This window comes from Panthera leo, chromosome B1 (assembly GCF_018350215.1).
Source record: "Panthera leo isolate Ple1 chromosome B1, P.leo_Ple1_pat1.1, whole genome shotgun sequence".
NCBI lineage: Eukaryota > Metazoa > Chordata > Mammalia > Carnivora > Felidae > Panthera > Panthera leo.
Window position 1 is genome coordinate 61,283,643 of NC_056682.1, and position 22,382 is coordinate 61,306,024.

General features: G+C 35.1%; 1 protein-coding gene across 2 annotated transcripts in view; it reads left to right on the forward strand.

Moving 5' to 3' along the window:
- SPOCK3 (SPARC (osteonectin), cwcv and kazal like domains proteoglycan 3) overlaps positions 1-22,382 on the forward strand; it is a 482,169-nt gene that overhangs the window by 155,105 nt on the left and 304,682 nt on the right. For both annotated transcript variants that reach the window (XM_042935123.1, XM_042935124.1), the window contains exon 3: positions 9,085-9,130. In XM_042935123.1, the coding sequence (XP_042791057.1) occupies positions 9,085-9,130 (46 nt within the window). The remainder of the gene's footprint in view (positions 1-9,084; positions 9,131-22,382) is intronic.

Below are 22,382 nucleotides of genomic sequence, written 5' to 3' on the forward strand. Positions count from 1 at the left end.
AGACATTTGATTATTCATTGGATTCATACAATTGCATCAGAAAAAACTGCAAACACAGATGCATGAAGTTTGGGAGGCTTGTGTCTAACTGCATCCCCTATATCACATCGATTAGTGTTGCTCAAGGTATGGTCTGCACTTGAATGCTCGTCTGCGACCTGTGTGGAATCGGTACAGAAACAGGGAGTAAAGATTGAAAGAAATGCCAAAGCAGTTTGAGAAAAAAATATATATTGATTAACTCTCATAGTAATGAATTTGGGTTTATGTTTTATGTGTATATTTTTATTTCATTTTTCAAACAATCCAATTTATTGTCTTTTTTCCCTTTTTGTCCTTTAAAATTTTTAAAATATAATTTATTGTCAAATCGGCTAACATACAGTGTATAAAATGTGCTCTTGGTTTTGAGGGTAGATTCCTGTGGTTCATTGCTTACATATGACACCCAGTGCTCATCCCAATAAGTTCCCTCCTCAATGCCCATCAACCCATTTCCCCCTCTCCCCAATGCCCCCATCCACCCTCAGTTTGTTCTCTGTATTTAAGACTCTCTTATGGTTGGCCTCCCTCCCTCTCTGTTTGTAGCTAATTCTCCCCCTGCCCTTTGTTCTGCAGATTTGGAAGAATGAAACTGGTTCTTTACCACAGATAGTTTTTGAAACACTGCTATATATGTAGTACAGGTATACACAGTAGGCTTTTTGAATCCTGAAATTAAAGAAATGAGTGGGATTTGAAATTCCTTTTCTTAAAAATCTTGACAATAGAGTAATGAAGTGTCAAATGAGGAAAGGAGTTTCCAGCACCCCATCTTGGTATTGAACCTCTAAGATGGCCCCTGATGATCCCCATATGTGGTATTCATGCTTTTGTGCTTGCATTTTCTGGACCTAATAACTCACTTCCAAGAAATAGTACAACAGTGGTAGGATTACCATTCTGAAATTAGCTTTAAAAAGGCTGCATTCTATATTAGACATCTCTCAGTCTCTGACAAGAGTCCTCACTCTAAGGAAAGCCACGTTGAGAGCTGCCCTGCAGAGAGGCCCGTGTGCAAGAACAGGAACCGAGCCAGTGAGGAACTGAAACTCTCAGTGCAAAAGTTAGGAAGGAAAGAAAACTTGGCAAAAAACTGTATGAAAGATCAGATGATCTTCCCTTGGTCAAGCCTGCAGAAGAGAATGCAACCCTGGCTAGTACCCTGATTTCAGCATTGTGACAGACTTTCAGGCAGAGGCACTCAGCTCAGCATGCCCAGAGTCTTGACCTTTGGAAACTGTCAGAACAAACAGCCACTAAATTGTGGCATAATTTAGTATGCAGCCGTGGACAACTCATCCACCCTTCTTAAAGAGAGAAGGAGGTATCTCATCTATGACCCATGCACAGAGAATCAAATGGATTCCTGGCAAATTTTTGTAACCACTATCTTCCGTATGTATAATCTTTTACTACTAATTGTAACTCCCCAGTATCCTGGGCTATTTTTAAAAACTACCGTGTTGATGTTTTTGATAGCATTATTGTTCCGTGAGTGTTTTCAGACACCTGGAATCTAAAACTTAAATATTGGGACAGACTCCAAGATACATACATGACTACATTTTTTAATTGAGCAAAGGATCATTTTTAAAGGAAGTTTTCTTATCTCTGTAATTCTGAAAACGAAGGAGAAGAGAATAGCCACAAAACAAAGCTTGGAGAGCAAGAATAAATTGTACTTTGGGTCAAAGATTTTGCAAACCAGTGAACTATGAACATAAACACTCTTACTGTAGATAATAGCAACTATGCATTAGAATCTCCATGTATACATGATGACATCAAATGATAAAAGTAATGAAAACAAATAAAAAATTTCCTTCAAAACAAAAATGAAAATGCAGTGTGAACAAAACAGCTTCCAGTTTGTGTTTAAAGATAGGTATGTTGAGAGCCAAAGCATAAGAGACTGTTAAAAACTGAGAACAAACTGAGGGTTGATGGGGGGTGGGAGGGAGGGGAGGGTGGGTGATGGGTATTGAGGAGGGCACCTTTTGGGATGAGCACTGGGTGTTGTATGGAAACCAATTTGACAATAAATTTCATATATTGAAAAAAAAATAGGTATGTTGAAAAAGATAGTCACAGGTATTAGCCATGATAAAAGACCCAGCTGAAAAAACTGGAGTTAACTTACAAATATATTCTCCCTACTCCTTAATCTGAAGAGTTTATTTTTTGATGTTACAGAGAAAAAAAATCACAAAAATACGTTCTTGACTCAATAATTAAATAACTAACACAGTTTTGTTTTTTAAGATAGCACATCCTAGGGGCGCTTGGGTGGCTCAGTCGGTTAAGCGTCCGACTTCAGCTCAGGTCACTATCTTGAGGTACATGAGTTCGAGCGCCGCGCCGGCCCTGGGCTGACGGCTGACGGCTGGGAGCCTGGAGGCTGCTTCCGATTCTGTGTCTCCCTCTCTCTCTGCCCCTCCCCCGTTCATGCTTTGTCTCTCTCTGTCTCAAAAATAAATAAATGTTAAAAAAATTTTTAAAAAAATGATAGCACATCCTAAAAATAATAAATATTTTGCTTTCATTTATGATGATTAACATTTTTTCATTTTACACAGCATTTAGCTTATATTTTGAATTGTATTCTATTTCACTGACTGTATATGTAAAGATTTATATCAGACTGATAGTATGTTTTTAACATTTTCATATCATATAAATTCATTTTTATTTATATTTGATATGATGAACCATTCTTATATTTGAACAGTACTCAATATTCAGTTACCTAGTTTTTTTAATGACAAATTATGAAAACACAGGAAATACTGTTATAAATACTAAAGAGATGTGAAATAAATAGGAAAATATTAATATTTCATTGCTTATTTGCTACTTAGTGTTTTCTATTAATACCTTACAATTTTGCTCCAATAAGCAAACAGTAACTATAGCTTTGATTTACTAATGTGAGAAGTGTCCTAGGATTAGAAAAACTCTTATAATACCTACAGGCATTTTATCTTAATTTATTCCTTGTTTTTCACTTCAAATTGAGGATCATGAGGTCATACAGAGGACACATTTGCAACCTGTTCCTAAAACACTTTTTTTTGCATCATAAAGATTTTGAGAATCGTCATTCTTAGTTAGTTCAAAATTATGTACCTTGATTTCTTGTGCTGATATTTGAAACACCCATTTGTAGATTATATCCAAAGCTAGATGATAGATTTATGGTCAGAAGGGGGAAATGAAATACTTGGAAAATTTACAAGCTTTATGATTTGAGGATTCAATCACAAAGATACAGAACATTAAACACCTTAAACACATTTTTCCTTCAAAAAATTTTGTTTCCCTATGTGGAATTAGAGCGGTATTCTATTATTGTTTTCTAATTTTTAAATAAGTGTTCTTTTATGGGGGGAAGAACAATATAGGATAGTAGTACAGGGGTCTTTCTCAGTATAAGACCAGCTTGGCAGGATTTCAGACTTTTTGGCCTTTTGGTCTCGGTCATAACTACTCCACTCTGCCCTTGTAAACACCCAAGCCTACATAGAAGGTATGTAAAAGGATGGGTGTGGCTGTGTTCCAATAACACTTTAGTTATAAAACAGGTGGGGTCTGGCCCATGGGCCGCAGTTGCTGACTTGTGGTATGGTCAAATGTTTAAGCACGCAGGCGCTGGGCCACACTTCTGGGGTTCAAATCCCACCTCTATTTCTAACCTTCCATGTAAGCTTTACCAGACACTTAGTTTTTCCCTGCGTCATCCTCCTCATCTATAAAATAAGAGTGATATTAGAAACCCTTACCTCTTACAGATGCTGAGAGTAAAGTGCTTATAAGGGTTCCTGGTATAGGGTGAGAGAATAGGACTCCAAGCCACTGTTTTTCTCAATTTCTTTGTGTGTATTAATGTTCTTATAGTTATAAAGAAGATTCCCAGTATTTAAAAGTCCTTATTTTATTTATTAAGACTAAGTATATGTTATGCTTTTCCCTGGTGTTAGTTAGTGAATTACAAGTTTTGTTTATCAAAGTAAAAGTGGCCATATATATTCTGAAGGCATTTAACTTCAATTTGCAGAGATTTTCAGAGACAATTGAGGAATTCCCTCAATGGCTTGCCCTTTTGCACAATTCATTTTATTTATGTGTTTAATCTGTGGTAAGTCAGGGAGCAAAAGTGCTTTCTAGAAAATAAAGGGCTCACCAAAGTGTTACAAATGAATTCTTTCAGGGTCCTAGGACATCACTTGGAAAAATGAGTGGTACTTTGATAATAAATGTGACATTTGGGGGCCTGAAGCAGATAGTTTGTCTCAAATAGATAATTCGTTTATATCTAGACAAAGCTTACTCACTCTATCTCGTGATCAAGTCATGTGTTAAGTTTTCTACACAGGGAAATTTCCCTTTTTGTGGAATTTACTGGCTTAACTATTATACAAGCCACTCTTCCCATAATACGGTGATATATGTAAATGAGTTTGTCGGAAAAGATAACATATTAAAAAAAAAAACAGATTTCCAATGCTATTTTTTAGCTTATAGAAGTGGCCGTGCCTCACGGTTTCAGCTTAGCTTTCGAAGCACAGTAAACAATAAGTGTTAATGTTAGTAGAGACATTTTGAAGTTTTGTCTGACAGGGTTTGGGGAACATAATCATGAAATACAGAAATCCTAGGAAATTTACCTTCCCACTCCTCAAGTTAGGTTCACACAATTGTAATCATGGTGTTTTTACTTCTGCGTACATATAGAAAGGCTAACCAATAGTGTTTTGCTTCTGCGTTTGTATAGACAAGCTAACCAATAGTGTTTTGCTTCTGCGTTTGTATAGACAAGCTAACCAGTAGTGTTTTACTTCTGCATACGTATAGAAAGGCTAACCAAGTTTCTGCCAATAAGTGGAGGAGTTGCTTATTATACTTACCTTTGCTTTGATTCTGGAGATTTGAATCAAAAAACAAAATTGTTGTTGAAAGTTTAAAAATTAGGGATCTTCCTATCTTTTATGTTTCCTCTAAATGTAGACATTTTGCTGGTTTGCTTGCTCCTTGGGAATAAATAGAATCTTTCAGTGTGGGACTTTTGGCCCAATCTTTCCTCCCTTGAAGAGAACAAGGGACCAGAAGAAACACTCTCCATAATTCCTGATGTGCATGTGTCATCTGAACCTGAACTTCTCCAATTGGGGGTATTTCTTATAGTTGTTTTTGAAATCCCAGGTTGGCTTATTTGTGATCTAAATTGAAGCTTGAGAACAACCAATTTTTACACAAAGCTTTTTGAGACAAAAGAGATTGTGCCTGAATGAACACTTATGTGAAAATACTTTTATCTCTCATTCTGGCTAAATTCCTAAGATTTAATGAGGTGAAACCATTTTCGGGGGAAAAAAAAAGCCTAGCGATGTGAGAACACAAAGAAAAATATCTAAAAATAGCTAATAGGCAAACTACTTTGCTTTTCTATGCTGTTTCAGATCCCCACAATGGCCAGACGTTGACATTGCCCTTGACTTAACCAAAAGAACTAGGTTCATGTTTCACATTATGATTATAAATCTTCAGATAGCTATGGCCCCAAATTAACCCAACATGACCGTGTTAATCTTTTTTTTTTTTTTCCAAGATGTAAATTTCTTATTTGTAAAGCTATCTTGGAAGATGGTGTACTTCAAATAAGATAAAGCCTGTTACTTTTTTATCAAGTTTTTAATTTTAACTCCAGTATAAATAACATGCAGTGTTATATTAGTTTCAGGTGTACAATATACTGATTCAACAGTTCTATACATTACTCAGTGCTCATCATGGTAAATGTATTCTTAATCGCCTTCACCTATTTCACCCATCCCCCCACCCACCTCTTTTCTGGTAACCATCAGTTTGTTCTGTATAGTTAAGAGTCATTTTCTTGGTTTCTCTCTTTTTTTTTCTCTTTGCTTATTTGTTTTGTTTCTTAAATTCCACATATGCATGAATTCATATGGTCTTTGCCTTTCTCTTACTGAGTTATTTTGTTTCATATTATACTCTCTACCTCCATCCGTGTTGCTGCAAATGGCAATATTTCATTCTTTTTTATGACTGCCTAATATTTCACTGTGTATATATGCCACATCTTCTTTATCCACTCATCTATCATTGGACACTTGGGCTGCTTCCATAATTGGGCAATTGTAAATAGTACTGCAATAAATTAGGGGTGCATATATTGTTTCAAATTAGTGCTTTTTGTATTATTTGGATAAATACCCAGGATTGCAATTACTGGATTGTAAGGTAGTTCTATCTTTTAATGTTTCCACAGTGGCTGCACCAATCTGCATTCCTACCAATGGTTCATGAGGGTTCCCTTTTCTTTACATCCTTGTCAACACTTGTTTTTAATAGTTTTGATTTTAGCCATTCTGACAGGTGTGATGACTGTATTATTCTGAGGGAGTTAATTAAATATGGCTGAGGTTTTGCCATGGACATATATATATATATATATATATATATATATATATATATATATAAAATATATATATTCTCCAATTAATTCCTGCTAATCCGTATAGATGTTGATGATTTCAAGCACTGTGTGGCGTCAACATGTTGCTTTCACATTGTTGAGCTTCAGTGCTAATGATGTTAGTCTCACATCTGTTCCTCGTTCTACTTCTCCTTGATATTTTATCAGTGGAGTCACTGCTGCAATGAAAACTTACCCACATCTTCTTGGGGGATGTCACTGATAGCTGTACCACTTTAGATGAGTCTGAGGTGATAGCAGAAAACTTGCCTTCTTGCATTAACTACAATCATAAATGATAGGCTTTAAAAAAGTTCACTGCATCTTACATTTGATATTTGGGAAGGCATGCAGTTTGGACATCACTTTCAAAAATGTTTTGAGCAATTCATGGTCCTTTCTAAGAAACCAGAAAAATTAAAGGACTTTGTTAGCAGTAATGAGAGGCTGGCCAATGGTGATGTTGCCCAAACATACCAACAGAAATGAACCTGGCACTTTCGATAAGCAAGTATGCTTTATCACCTCTTTTATGTTACATATTGTACAGATATTTATATTTTTTATAACTAATCCCCACAGCACCTTTGCCATATAGGTAGGTATTTTCCCCCCAACTTTAGTCGCAGGAATCTGAGTTTTACATCGTTTTCTAAAATGATGCAGCTAATAAGTGCTAAAGTCAGACTTAAATTTAAGTTTTCCTGTCTCCAAATCCACCACTTATTCTCATTGTCTAGTTTTCATTGTATGTTTTGTTTTGTTATGATTCAGGAGAAATTCCAACTCCTCCCCGTGTGTGGAATGACTAATAGTCATCATCCCCACACACCGAGATGTAATTTAAAAAACAAAAGTTATTAAATGAGTGCATTATGATTCTCAGCCAAAGTTTTGAGTCTTGAGTGGAGGAAGTTAGTTTGAAAGTTTAATGTCCAAGAATTCTATTATTCTGTAATGGTTTTACAAAGATATTTTAAGAAGAGACTAAGTAATCAATAAGTTTTTAGTTATCCAGTTGTGTGATCTTCCCTTCACCTGATCCTAGATAACTTATTGCAGTACCTACTAGTGGAGACAGCCATAATATACCACTGTCTTCACATAACCCTACCTCAATCTGAATATAAGATTGATAGGAATAATTTCTGAAGTTTTCTTTCTTCCTCCTTTGCCTTTCATTTGAAATTGGTAAGGTGGGAAGGTGGTGATGAGTGAGTGATTAGTCACAATAAGGAAAAACTTTTGCAACAGTTTAATATTTTTTAATATTGTAATTTGAAGGAAACTCTATGCCTGATGTGGGGGCTCAAACTCACAACCCTGAGATCAAGAGTCACGTGCTTTGCCAACTGAGCCAGCTAGGCACCCCTAAAATTTTTGACTAAGTAAAATAGGGAAGTGTATTTATTTCTGTAATTAAAATGTGCAACATTTTCCTCTTTGAACATCGGGGTTATTAGCAAAGAGGTTAGAATGAAGATTCAAAGAATCTCTACTTGACCTTTTTGGATTCCCCGGGTTCTGTAGATTTCCAATGCATTCACTTTAGTGGGTTTAAGAGTGTGGAGTTAGGAAATGTTCAATCAAGGAGCCTCACCATGATTTTCTGCTCTTTCTTACAACAGTGACAATAGCTTATTAATTTGAAGAGTTAAAGTGTGTTTTATCTACCATAAATGATGATACAGCTTATTAATTTGCACAGTTAAATATGTTTTATCTACCATAAAATGTGATATGTATGAGGGACATCTACACGGCTCTAAGGGTGGTAAAACAGTAAATACAATAGAGTTAGTCAATGTGCTTTGCTTTTTAAAAAATCTTTTCAGTATACATTGCCCCGCATTACTGTTGTATAGTCATAGTCATATTTACTAAATGTACAGTAAGTATATTGTAATGATTCTTTTCCATATTAAAGATTTCAACTTTAGGCAAGATTTAATTAGGTATGCATTTTTCTTTCAAGCTTCCAATTTCATTTTGATGAACTCCCTAGATATTCAATTATCATGTGACTGATTTGCATAAAATCTACTTATACTATATGGGCTAGCGCAGACTCACTTGGTATTATTGCTGCTCTATTGATGGTTTCATTTACTATCGTACTAGTGGAAAAATGAAGCTGTATAACTGGAAACTGGTAAGATACCTTCATAGCTTATTAGCTTAGGGTAATTATCTGCATGTCCTATTGCACATTGAATTGCAACTGAAAGTATTGCATTATAATATTTAGGTGAAGTGGCAATGAAGAATAATTAAATTATTATACTAAACATTGACTTGCACTGAAAATGAACACATTTATTGAAAAACATTTCTATAACATGCAGTGTGTTCCCTTTTGATAACTATTGTTTCTCTCTTGTTCCTCTTTTTATTTTTTATTTATTTGTTGTTTTTTTTTTTTTTTATAATTTGCTGCTTGCCATTGCAGGAAGTAGAGGTTTGTATTCAGCTTCTGTATTTCATATTTTATTCTATATTTATAATTTACTTACTCGTATACACTCAATTCACATTATCTTCTTCCTTAGGATGATTATTTCCACACTTGGAGTCCAGGAAAGGCCTTCGATCAGGGTAAGAATCTATTTTTTCTAAATAAAAATCATTACATATTTATAATCAGTGTACTTTAAACATGATATTTATTATTGGTTAGATTCTTAAAATACTAAATAAGAGAGCTTAGATAATGGGACAATTCATACAAAAATTAATTTCATTACAGAACAGTAATAAGCGAATTAGGTAACATGATTATGTCAGGATGTCTTTTATGTTTAGATACATATCTTAGATTACTGATTTAGGCTTCTGAACTTTATCGTGCCCATTTTTATTAGTTGATACTAGTCACTTAATCCAGTTTTCAAGTATATTCAAGCACATTCACTAGGATATAGATTTATTTGTGCAAGATTTCAAAACGGATGACTTTATAGTCTCTGTTTCAGTTAGTAAAAACTTCCATTTAAAACAGAGCAGACTTGAGACACCTGGGTGGCTCAGTTGGTTAAACGTTGCACTTTGGCTCAGGTTATGACCTCATGGTCTGTGAGTTCGAGCCCTGCGTTGGGCTCTGTGCTGTCAGCTCAGAGCCTGGAGCCTGCTTCAAATTCTGTGTCTCCCTCTCTCTCTGCCCCTCCCCTACTCATGCTCTCTCTGTCTCTCAAAAAACGAATAAACGTTAAAAAATAATTTAAAAAAACATAAAACAGAGAAGACTGATAATTAGACTCAGCTGGGGTCTTAGTAAGACCCAAAAGGAAAAGTTATATATAAAACTAAGGTTCTCCCACATCCACTCACAGTTTGTGCTTCTCTTTATGTACTGGAGAAGGAGAAGCAGGAAATATACATGAGATAGGAAGATGCGCATGAGAATAGAAACACCAAGCTCAATGCAATCATAAACTATATAAGTAATTAGATTTGTTTGCTAAATTCTGTAATATTAGAACCAGAGACTCTTCCTTTTAAAGTCTGGAAAAAAAGACATTTCTGCTTTCCATTGACTGAAGTAACCTTATGAAATATATTACTTCCTGAAGGAGTACCATTTAAAAATAGAAATCATTTTTTAAAATTTCTTTTTAACTTTTACTTATTCTTGAGGGAGAGAGAGAGAGAGAGAGAAAGAAAGAGTGTGAGCAGGGGAGGAGGAGAGAGAGAGGAGAGGGAGACACAGAATCTAGGTAGGCTCCAGGCTCTGAGCTGTCGGCATAGAGCCCGATGCGGGGCTCAAACTCATGGACTGTGAGATCATGACCTGAGCCGAAGTCGGATGCTTAACCAACTGAGCCACCCAGGCGCCCCAAAATAGAAATCAGTTTTAGGAATGAGTTGTAATGTGTTAGTAGGGGAAGCTTGGGGTAATTGGCTATGTCATTTAATATGTGTAATGAATGATTTCTGAGTGGGAACCAACCTGGGTGGACCTAACTGGGGACTGTCATCAACATTGATGGTAATCTGCAGTGTGAAACACTCATTCATATCCAATCCCCCTTTAATATTAGTTTGTTTCTCCTCTATACTTCATGTAATTTTACTATTATTATTATCCAGAGTGTTTATTTGAAGAGTCTACATTTTATGTTCAACAAATTTGTTTTTGGATTTGGCTAATAATATAAGTCAAGCCAACTGTACTCAAAGACAGGCAATTAAAAAGCGTAATGACATGCAGACTGAGTTATATCTGCAAGCTTTCTTGGGAAATGAATTTTTATGATGGACTCATAATCCTTGAAAAATCAGAATTTTCTATGAAATGGATGTTAACACTTAAATTTGCCATACTTGGTGCATCCAATTACAATAAAGATGCATGTGTGTGATTGATAATTTGTTGAACTACAGTTTATCGCCCATTAAGAAAAAAAAAAAAAAAGGAGAAGAAGGAAAGATTGCTGTAGGCAACTGCCAAACCCTGGTAAAATTGATTCAGTTTCATTTTCAAAGAGGTTTTTAGCCTACTAATTTGTCAAAAATATCATATTTATTGGGCAGAGGGAAGCTCATGACATGATAATAGCTAATATTTATAGAGTGTCCTATGTCCAGTCACTATTCGAAGTATTCAGTATATTAGTTCATTTAATCTTTGCAACAACCTTGGCAAGTAGATGAGGAAGGTGAAGTACTTATTGAGCTCCTACTCAAGATGATATTCCTGCAAAGTGGCAGAGTCAGGATTTGGATTCAGGCAATCTGACCCCTGAAACCCATGTCCTAATTACTATGTGACACTGTCACTCATATGATAGCATTAAAATGAAATAATGACATACTATTTTGAATACCAGATTTTGAAACAATATTTTGTAGATTATCAGACCCTGGGTTTTGGCTGATTGAACATGCATAGTTGATGTTTTGCATCAAAAGAAAAAAAAAAGAAAAATGGAAAAAAGTTAGATTGAGATACATGTATTTGTTTTCTATTTGTTTTGGTTTTCAGTCCTATTAACTAACCTATCTGTAGACCATACTGAGGAGTGACAAAAATTATCCTATTCTCATTTAGCTCTGAGTAAGATAGATAGTTCACATCATTTGGATAGAAGAGCTTGAGATATGCTGATTTCCAATGCTTCTTGTTTTTTTATGAGGAAGAGATCTTCTGTTAAGTACTAGTTTCAAAATATGATTGAATTTTTCAACATAAAATAATTTATGACTTTTTATGAGTAGTTTTTAAATATATCTCTCATGGTGTATGGACATCGATATCACATCAATATAAGTTGATTTTCTGCAGTTTCTTTTTTGGGGGTGTTTACCTATTTCTTGAAAAGAATGAAGAAAAAAGTTATCTTAGCATTATATTTTATATGCTGATATTATACCATTTTTACAGTATCTATTTTAAATTATATTTTACTTTTCAATAAACTGGTCCAGAAAATATGCAGAAATTAAAGTACTACTCATGAAAATATTAATATTTCATGACAGAAATGGCATTTCTCATCACCAAACTGTTTCTACATATATGCATAAATATGCACATGCATACATAAATAAGCATACATATATTTGCATATGCATAGATACACACGTATTTGCAGCTACAAGCTTTCTTCTAGGTAAAACTCAGATGGTTGTTCATATATAGCTTATTTATCTTGTGGTTTCACTGTGACAAATTTTCTTTTTTTTAAAGTTTACTTATTTGCTTTGTTGGCGGGGAGGGGCAGAGAGAGCAGGAGAGAGAAACCCAAGCAGATTCCACACTGTCAGTGTGGAACCCTGAGGTGGGGCTCAAACTCAGGAACCATGAGATCGTGACCTGAGGCAAAATCAAGAGTTGGATGCTTAACTGACTGAGCCACCCAGGTGCCCTGACACATTTTTTATCTTGTGCGTTTCCTTTCATAAGTCAGAATGTTTTTTACATTGATTTCATTTTACCACTAAAACAGTAAGAGTTGGGGGAAAATGTAATAGTTTCAACTGAATTTAAGTAAAACTATTTTGGTGATGGAAAAATCTGCTTTACCATAAAGTAAAGCATACTGGTGCCAAATATAAATTTCTTTGTATTTCTCCACATAGAATTTTCTGTGCCATTATTATTTTTTTTTAAGATTATTTATTTATTTTTGAGAGAGAGACTGAGCACAAGCAGTGGAGGGGCAGAGAGAGAGGGAGGGAGACACAAAATCCAAGGCAGGCTCCAGGCTCTGAACTGTCAGTGTAGAGCCTGACACAGGGCTCAAACCCATGAATGATGAGGTCATGGCCTGAGCCAAAGTCGGATGCTTAACTGACGGAGCCACCCAGGCTCCCCTATGCCATTACTTCTATTCATTAGTGTGGCTAATCGTGAGTTGACAGGATAGAATTGAAAGAAGTTTTAATGAGGATTTGTATCTTCTTGAATATGACATGAAGATTCAATGTTTACTGTGACAAACTTAAAGGAGAAATGCATAGATGAACCTAGATAAACTTTTAAACAATTCAGTAAATTCTTTGAATAGATAGGCTAGAGTTGTAAAGAGCCATTTTTTTTCCCTTTCATGCCATTAACGTAAAATTGTTTCTGGTCATGGATTAATTTTTATTTATAATAGATAAGTCACTGAATTTTTTTACAGGAATTCCTGTCAGTTGCTTAGAGAATCTACTTGTACTAAAGTGCTATATGTACAAGGATCACCTTTTATTAAAAAAATTATTTTCTCCAGTATATGATATCCAGTTGCCTGGAGATAAAATAGTTGGAAGCAAAATGTGCTTTGCGTATATTTCCCTAATTTTACTATCTAATCCGGCTTGGAGTTGTTCCACTTGGTATCCACTATGGCAGCGAATTACAATCAGTAGACTAATAATAAAGATGCTGAATTTAAATAGATTGAGAGATTTCAAGACAAATCAGTTTCACGTTGTTGATGTGTTTCCCCTGCTCAAGCAGATTTCTGGATTATGGAAAGAAGGGTGAGGAGTGTGATTACTGACAGATCAGCATACTTTAGCCACTTCACAGACCCTTGTCAGGGGCTTTCTTCCTAAATCTGGAACTCTGTGCAAAGGGCAGCCTGAATTCTACTGGCTCATTAGTGGCATGTAAATCAACATAAGTTCCTCCAGAAGTTGTGTGGTAGGAGACCGCTGCTAAACTTAAACTGCTGAGTCTAGGCAGGAGAGACAGACGCGTGAACAGCTAACCTGGTATCTATATAAGCCATTCTTGCAAGAATTGGTGGAAAGTTAAAACAAAGACTCAGCTCTTTCAAAGGACAGTGGGATGCTCAGCCATATACTTATTCATTGTTTCTCTGTTATCAGGATCAGTTATTAGAGTTTCATCTGCTCCCCATAAATTTCCCCATCCTTTGCAAAACGTCTCACATATACAAACAGTCACATCCTGACATGTCCCTTTGCAATCAGTCTCTGGCTACAAAGGAAAAGCTGTTGAGATTTCCTCCGGAACTTTTATTCCCTTCGATGAACAGAGCTATTCATTGTATTATGGCTATAATTATTTTTGAAACTGAGAAAGACTAGTGTTTGGAAAATGCACCACCGACTTATCTTTCCCTCTTTAAAATACTTGAGCATACTTTTTAAGGCATAGTATATGTGGATTGCACAATGTAGGTATTGCCTCTCTCCCAGATGACTTTAATTTTCACTTGTTTATATGAGGATCTTTATTTTTCATTGTCTTAGATGGTATTTATTGATAGTAGTCTGAAACAATAGGTAGGTCTGATCCATGCTTCACAATAGAGGCATGGTAGTACCATAATGCTGCTTTGTTTGAGCACTTGGGGCTTTTGGCATTTTTCTAGTGGAAGAATTGGTGTTCTCAGAATTGAGATTCAGTGGGGACAATATGCAAAGATAATTATATGATCATAATATTTTCTAAAAATGCTTTCAATCATTTAAAATGTAAATTCCGAACCATTAATTGATCTGAATCATTATTTGATCAACTCCCAAGAATTGATTCAGTATTTTTGTATCATTTTGGACAAATTACTTGTCAGGTATTCAAGTGCTAATAACCATGTCATTTTACATCATACATTATTTATATGATCCTTGTTGAAACTTTGGCTTATAGGAGCCCTCTAGAAAACCTGCAGAAAAATAATATTCAGCTTAGAAACTAATAGTTCATGTTCATTTGCTCTATGTTGGGTTTAGTACATAAGAGCTACGTAGTGATTCTAAGTGAGAAATGTACTTTCTTTTCCTATCAAATTCTAATGTTTAAATACAAGAATGTTATTTAACTTGTTTTGCCCAACAATCTAGGAAAATAAATACAGGAATATTTCATAAAATATAGGAATCAGAATCTTACATTGCTGTGTTGTGTTAGTGTTACTTTATTCATTGGATAATAAGCATTATGTAAAGGATTATATTTTTAATTTACAAGATAAAATGAAGATTAATAATACTTCATTTGGTTCATATCACAGACGCCTACATACATGTTTAAGAAGGCAAATTATATTTCTTTCCTTTTAATGACCTTATGTGTTACTAAATTATGACTCAAATTTATAGAGCAAGAGATTGATTAAATATACTTCAAAGACTTTAAGAAATAAGATTCTTATCTCAGACCTTGTTAACCTAACAGAGTAATAAGTATTGTGAATATTGAAAAAAAACAGTAGATACATATGGAAGTCATATTTTTTAAAGTTTATTTATTTTGGGAGAGAGAGAGAGAAAACGTGAGTGGGGGAGGGAGAGAGAGGGAGAGAGAGAGAATCCCAAGCAGGCTCTGCTCTCAACGCAGAGCCCGACATGGAGCTCTATCCCACGAACCGTGAGATCATGACCTGAGCCGAAAACAAGAGTGGGACACTTAACCAACTGAGGCACTCAGGCACTCAGGAAGTCATATTTTTTTAAAAAAAAAATTTAATGTTTTTATTATTATTCTTTTTGAGACAGAGAGAGACAGAGCATGAGCAGGGGAGGGGCAGAGAGAGAAGGAGAAACAGAATCCAAAGCAGGCTCCAGGCTCTGAGCTGTCAGCACAGAGCCTGGCAAGAGGCTTGAACTCATGGATTGTGAGATCATGACGTGAGCTGAAGTCGGACACTTAACCGACTGAGCCACCCAGGTGCCCCAGGAAGTCATATTTTTAACAAGAATCTTCCACTGACTAGAGAGGTAATGTTTAGTCCTGCCTGCACATGAAAATTACTAAACATTCATGTAAAAAGCATGATCTGGGACTGATCCTGCACACTTTGTGTCTGCCTCTGTGTGTGTGTGTGTGTGTGTGTGTGTGTGTGTGTTTTAAATAAAATCTATCCGAATGAGTGTGAATGTGTTTGTCTTTTAAAATCTGCAATTTTTATTTTGTGCAGATACAGTGGGGAATCACAGGGTATAAGTAATTACTTATCAAAATAATTCTTCTCAGTGATTCTGTTTGCAGTACAAAGAGATACTTCTGGTGTTGGTGGTATAGTGGTGAGGATAGCTGCCTTGCAAAGAGATATTTTTGTCCAGATAGCTTTATTTTGAAGGCAACCACAAATGTCAGGGAATTTTAAATAAGCTATTCACCTTTTCAGATCGGGTACCAGAAACAAGTGCTAAAAGGGTTTAGGAATGGGTTTTGGGAATCAAGGAAATCCCCCCAAAATAAAAATCATCATTACCACTGAACAAGTACTTCCTATGTGTCAGATATTATATATGAGGCAATCATTGTACTAATCTTAAAAAGTGGATATACTCTTTAATTTGCAAAAGAAACTGAAGTTGAGAGGGGTTGATAAAGGTAACAAAACTAATAAGTGTTGTGGCCGGTATTAAAATTTTATTAGTGGATTAGAAGTCTATTTTCTCTTTCAGTATGCAATATGGCTTTAGATTTAGCTCATCTGTATGCACATTTTTGGTCTGTTTCTCAACTCAGAGATACATCGTTTTCATGCAAAGACATGGTAGGAATGACACAGGGGAACATAGGTAGCTAAAAGGTCAACCATCAGGTACACATTGGATCACATTTAGAATTGCTCCTACCAAGGAAAGGATGCGTTTATAAATTTTATTCTAATTTTCAGAGTGTAGGAATATAGATTTTTAAACTCACTTATATAATTGTTATTTAATAAGTACAAGTGTTGTTGCATTGGGGTGTATTTCTTTTTTTTTTTAATTTTTTTTTAACGTTTATTTATTTTTGAGACAGAGAGAGACAGAGCATGAACGGGGGAGGGTCAGAGAGAGGGAGACACAGAATCCGAAACAGGCTCCAGGCTCTGAGCTGTCAGCACAGAGCCCGATGCGGATCTCACGGACCGTGAGATCATGACCTGAGCCGAAGTCGGCCGCTTAACCGACTGAGCCACCCAGGCACCCCTACATTGGGGTGTATTTCTATCGCCTGGGAATAACTTACAGCATATCTGTGAGACAAGAAAGTCTTTCAAAGATGTACAAAAGCTTCTGAGTAGTTCCTTCTTGGAAGTTACTTTTCACTGAAGTATCCTGGCCACAATTCTCACCCCACTTCCTTATGTGAAATGTGGAAAAGAAGTGTATGTGTTTGTAGTGCATTAAAGCATTGGCATTGGAACTTAGAGGCGGTTTTGTCCAGCCACTCATACGGTTAAGGGACTTTTGCCCTCTTAACTGTCTCCTATGTCCAGCCTTGACTTTCCACTTGGATATGCCGTTCCATCTTCACCAAACACTCATTATTTGAAAATTGCTTCTTAAACTAAAATCTGTTTTCTTGTGTCCAATTCTTGGCCCTGTATTCTTGATCAAGAGTGAGTAAATTCAGCCTTCTACATGAAAATTATTTGAATATTTGGAAGTAGCCAGTATGGTACTCTTTTTAGAAGACTTTAAATTGGTTAATTAATCAATTAATTTTAAAATTAGTGGAAAAATTTTTATGAGAATACTCTGTTGCTCATCATATAGACACATTAGCCACAGTTTCTTTCAGTTCTAACATTTCATAAATACGTTTTTTCATAGATTGGCAATTTTGCTATTTAGTCCTAGATATTTTTTTTCTCTCCTCTTAAGCATATTTCTTGATAATTCTACCAGGCTTTCCTCCTTTGTGCATTAATTGCGTGACATAGCTGGAGTAAATGGTTGATCGGCAGGAGAGTTGAGTGGGCATTTGACTGGGTTATCTAGACATGAGTTTGAATCACTATTATGGCAATACAGGCTATATTACCTTATGCAAGTAATTTCACCATTATAGAGTTGTTTTCTCTTAATATGAGTAAGTTCCTAATTCACATAGTTGTGAAACAATATAACATGAGTAAATTCCTAATTCACATAGTTGTGAAACTGAATAAAAAATTTTGCAAAACCTATGCATTCCGTAATATGTGAAATGTTCAGTAAGTGTTTTTCCTTCTCTCGCTCCTATTTCTTCTGAATGAAATAAGTAAACTTTTACTGCTTTTATGTATTTGAAAACACGTTTTGTCCTAACATAGGAATTTGTTCATTCTATGTAGCATTTCAATAATCAGAATGGCCATATAAATTATTGGACTTAATACTCCTGAACAATAGTTACTTTGAGAGTTTTTATGAAAAATTTATCTTCCTTGACACATTTGAAGGAATTTGTAATTTTTAAGACTTTGAGTGAAACAAACTGTTGCTTTACCATATTAAGTAACATACCTTACAGTTTTGTCATTAACATGAGATGTATTAGGCTTGTAGGTGGCACATGTGTGTGCTAAAAAAGAATACCAGTGGTGGAATCAATAATTCATGTTTTGTTTTTCCAGCTTTTCCAATTGTTAATATAAAACTCAATTTTATACAATTAAAAAACAGACTTCGTGAAATAGTAATATCAGAAAGTCTCCTTTGCTTTATTATTATTTTTTTAACTTTAAATAATAAAGATATTACTAAGGCTTTTTAAAAATAGACTTTATTTTTCAGGCCATTTTAAATTTACAGCAAAATTGAGCAGAGATTCCCACATACCCCCTTTGCCCGGACACATACACAGTCTTCCCCATTGTCAACATCCTCCACCAGAATGAGGAACCTGCACAGACACATTGTAATCACCTAATGTCCCTAGTTGATGTCATTGTCATGGTGTTATACATTCTGTAGGTTTAGACAAATGTAGAAAGACACGAATCTGTCATTACGGTATCATAGAGTGTATTTACTGCTCTAAAATCCTCTGTGCTCTGCCGATTCATCCCTCCCTTCCCCTAACCACTGGCAATCACTGATTATTTTACTGTCTCCATGGTTGTGCCTTTTCCAGGATGTCATATAGTTGGAGTCATGCCATGTGTAGCCTTTCCAGACTGACTTTGTTCACTCCCAGTATGCATTAAGTTTCCTCCGTGTATTTTCATGGCTCGGTAACTCATTTCATGTTAGCATTGAATAATATTCCACATAGTTTATGTATTCATGCACCTACTGAAGGACTTCTTGGTTGCTCCTAAGTTTTGGCAATTATGAATAAAACTGCTATAATCAACTGTGTGCAGGTTTTTTTTTTTGTGGACATAAGTTTTCAATTCAATTGGATAAATACCAAGAAGTGTGATTGCTGAAACATATGGTGAGTGTATGTTTATTTATGTAACAAACTGCCAAACTGTCTACCAAAGTGGCTGTACCGTTTTGCATTCCCTCTAGTAGTAAATGAGAATTCACCCACTTATTTGCATAATTTGCTTGCCCTTTAGGTATTTCAGACTGCAACCCTTTCAAAGCATCAGGAAATAAACCATCAACTGTTTGCCCATTTTATCTAGAAATTCTGTGTACGTGTTCAGAACCACTTGATTATTTCTGATTATATGCGAGCCCATCTTTTTAATCTTAAGGAAAATATTTTACTTTATAGAAGGTGTTTAAATATGAAGGTGTCTTAAATATGGGTTATTTTTCCTTCCACATATTAATTTTGGATATGTTGGTAGATCAGGGATATTATAATCAAGCCACTCCTCAAACTCACCTGGGGAGTATTTTGTGTACATAACTTCATACCTTGCCCACTGCATTGTCAGCTCAAGGAGTGGATCCCTTCCCTGTACTTTCTACTTCTCACAAACTCTCCAACAAATGCATTTGATCTCGACCTGTTCTGAGCTCAAGTTAAAAAAAAAAAAAAAAAGGTTACGTAACTCCTTATTCTATTCCTTGTTTTTATTCTCAATGCTACAAGTAGCAAATACATTGCATTATCTGTTACTTTGGGATATTTATTACTACGTCTGCTATATCTAATTAAATGACTAAAGAAAAGCCTAATGAGTGGAAGAATGGGAATTTGAGTATGATTTTGTCTCATTCAAATACAAGCAGATGAGTTTGGTTATTTGATACAGTACTTATTTTTGAAGAAGTTATACTTTATTGTGTTTAAGTTATAATTTACATTTATTATTTAGTTTATTGACAGCAATTTGACTTCTTTAAAGAGCATTTTCCCAGGGTTTTCATGTACATTGCTTCATTTGACCTTCACTCACACACAAAATCTTTCAAAGTTTACAAGGGGAGTGAGACTGTTTTTAATTGTAACACATGAAGAAACTGGAAGTAATTTGGGTTTTGTTTGCTCAGGTTACATCAATATTCATAAATGCAATTGAAATTAGTATTCAGATCTAGATACTAATATTGTTTTCTAACATGTTTTTGTTGTTTCTGTTCATTTATTAATGGTTTAATAACAAAACAGCCTACTAATTTAGCTCACTTTGTTAAAGTGTAATTTTCAAGTATCTAAAAAAAGCTGCCATTTGTTGAAGACTTACTACATACTATGAGCATTTAGCTTTTATCTCACCCAATTCTCAATATGAACTTTCATTTTTATTGCTTTTATTTTGCTCCCATTTTTATTCCTTTCCATGCTCCCATTACACTGAGGGGGAAAATTGATGTTTAGTGAATGAAAATAATTTGCCCATGATCATACAGCTATTCGGAGTAAGAACCAGAATTCATATCTATTTCATTTGATTCCAAATTCTGAGCCTTCTCTGAATCATGACTTGAATCAGCTTTTATGCAGCATGGGGAGAGGGGGGATCTAGCTATTTCCATGATTATTCATTGCAACTTCAAGTTAAACTTCTTAAAGAGGTTGCTGTTGCCACTAAAAAGAAGGATTGAATTCCTTCCACTTAGTGTAACTTTGCACAAAATCATTTAATCCAATGCATTTGGCTTCTAATTTCTGATCTTTAAAACGAAAGTTTGCAGGGGTGCCTGGGTGGCTCATTCGGTTAAGTATCTGACTTCAACTTCATCTCAGGTCCTGATCTTGTGGTTCCTGGGTTCCAGCCCCTCGTTAGGCTCTGTGCAGACAGCTCTGAGCCTGGAGCCTGCTTCAGATTCTGCTTCTCCCTCTCTGCCCCTCCCCGACTCACAGTCTTTCTCTTTCTCAAAATAAATAAATAAATAAATAAATAAATAAATAAACAAACAAACATTAAAAAAAGTTAAAAAAAATAAAATGAGAAGTTTGCAGAGAATGATTTCAAAGCTTTCTTGTAGTCCCTAAGTTTTATTTTTCTGGTATTCTGTAAGTCCTGTTAATGGCATGTTAATGAATACATCTTTGAATATAAATGTTGACACGTAACAGTTCTGCCAATAATTTTTATTCATATTACTTTTTAAAAAGAGTAGCAGTTTTTCATTAGAAGGATTAATTTAGTTTTCAAGAGAACTTGGCAAAAGTAACATTTTAGAATAATATTTGGAGAAAACTTGGTTAGCAACTTACTTTATCAAATTTATTTTAAAATGCTTTATCATCAGCCTATAGCTGGCTGACTGAATATCAGTTAGTATTTATTAGGTTTGTACATTTTACAATGTTCTTATATGTTTCATATGATTCAGTTTCATATGATTGGAAGAATGGGGCTTGCTACTGTTAACTTCATAGTTAACTTTACATCATTTATCACCTAGTCCTGTGCCTTCCCACTACAGTATAAAATTATTACCTACTATTTTTTTTTTAGAGAGAGAGAGAGAGAAAGATAAAGCACCAGTAGGGGAAGGGGCAGAGGGAGAGAGACATAGTAGGAGGGAGAGAGAGAATCTTAAGACTTCGCCCTCAGCACAGAACCTAATGCAGGGCTTGATTCCCCAGCCCATGGAATCATGACCTGAGCTGAAATCAAGAGTCAGATATTCAAGTGACTGAGCCACCGAGGGGCCCCTTATTTACTACTTTTAACCATCATTATAAACACAAACTAATTATGGCCATTCTGCAGTGGAGATGGTTGTATAACCAGTTACATACAGAACATTTAGAAGTTAAAATAAATTTTAGTGCAAGATAGGAAACAACATGTTTAAAATTCGAAACTTTAATGCAGAACAGGAAGCAACATTATTTTAGGAAAGTTTTATGGGCTTGGAAATCAGGTAGTATTGGGTTTGAGTCTGGGCTGTACTATTTATAGCCCTTCAAATTTGGATAAATTAATTAACCCAAGGCCAAAGGTAATGTTTGCAGATTAACATTTAACTTAAACCCTGAAGGCTCTCAAGAGATAGTTAATAAAGAGGCAGGGAAGAGGATATGTAAGAAAACTCATAGGCTGTTGTTTAGGTTCCAAACATCTTAACTGCATAACACTGTGATATATATATTTCACACATTTAAAAAATATTTCCTCTTTTCTGTGGAATATTAATAACTGGATTTATAGCTGGTTTATAGCTAGTTCGGGTGTATCTTTTAAGAATTTTGCAAACTGTAACTTTTTTTTCTCAACAACACTCTAAAATGTTAAGAATTCTTATCAAAAAAGAGACAACCCAAAACCAGACT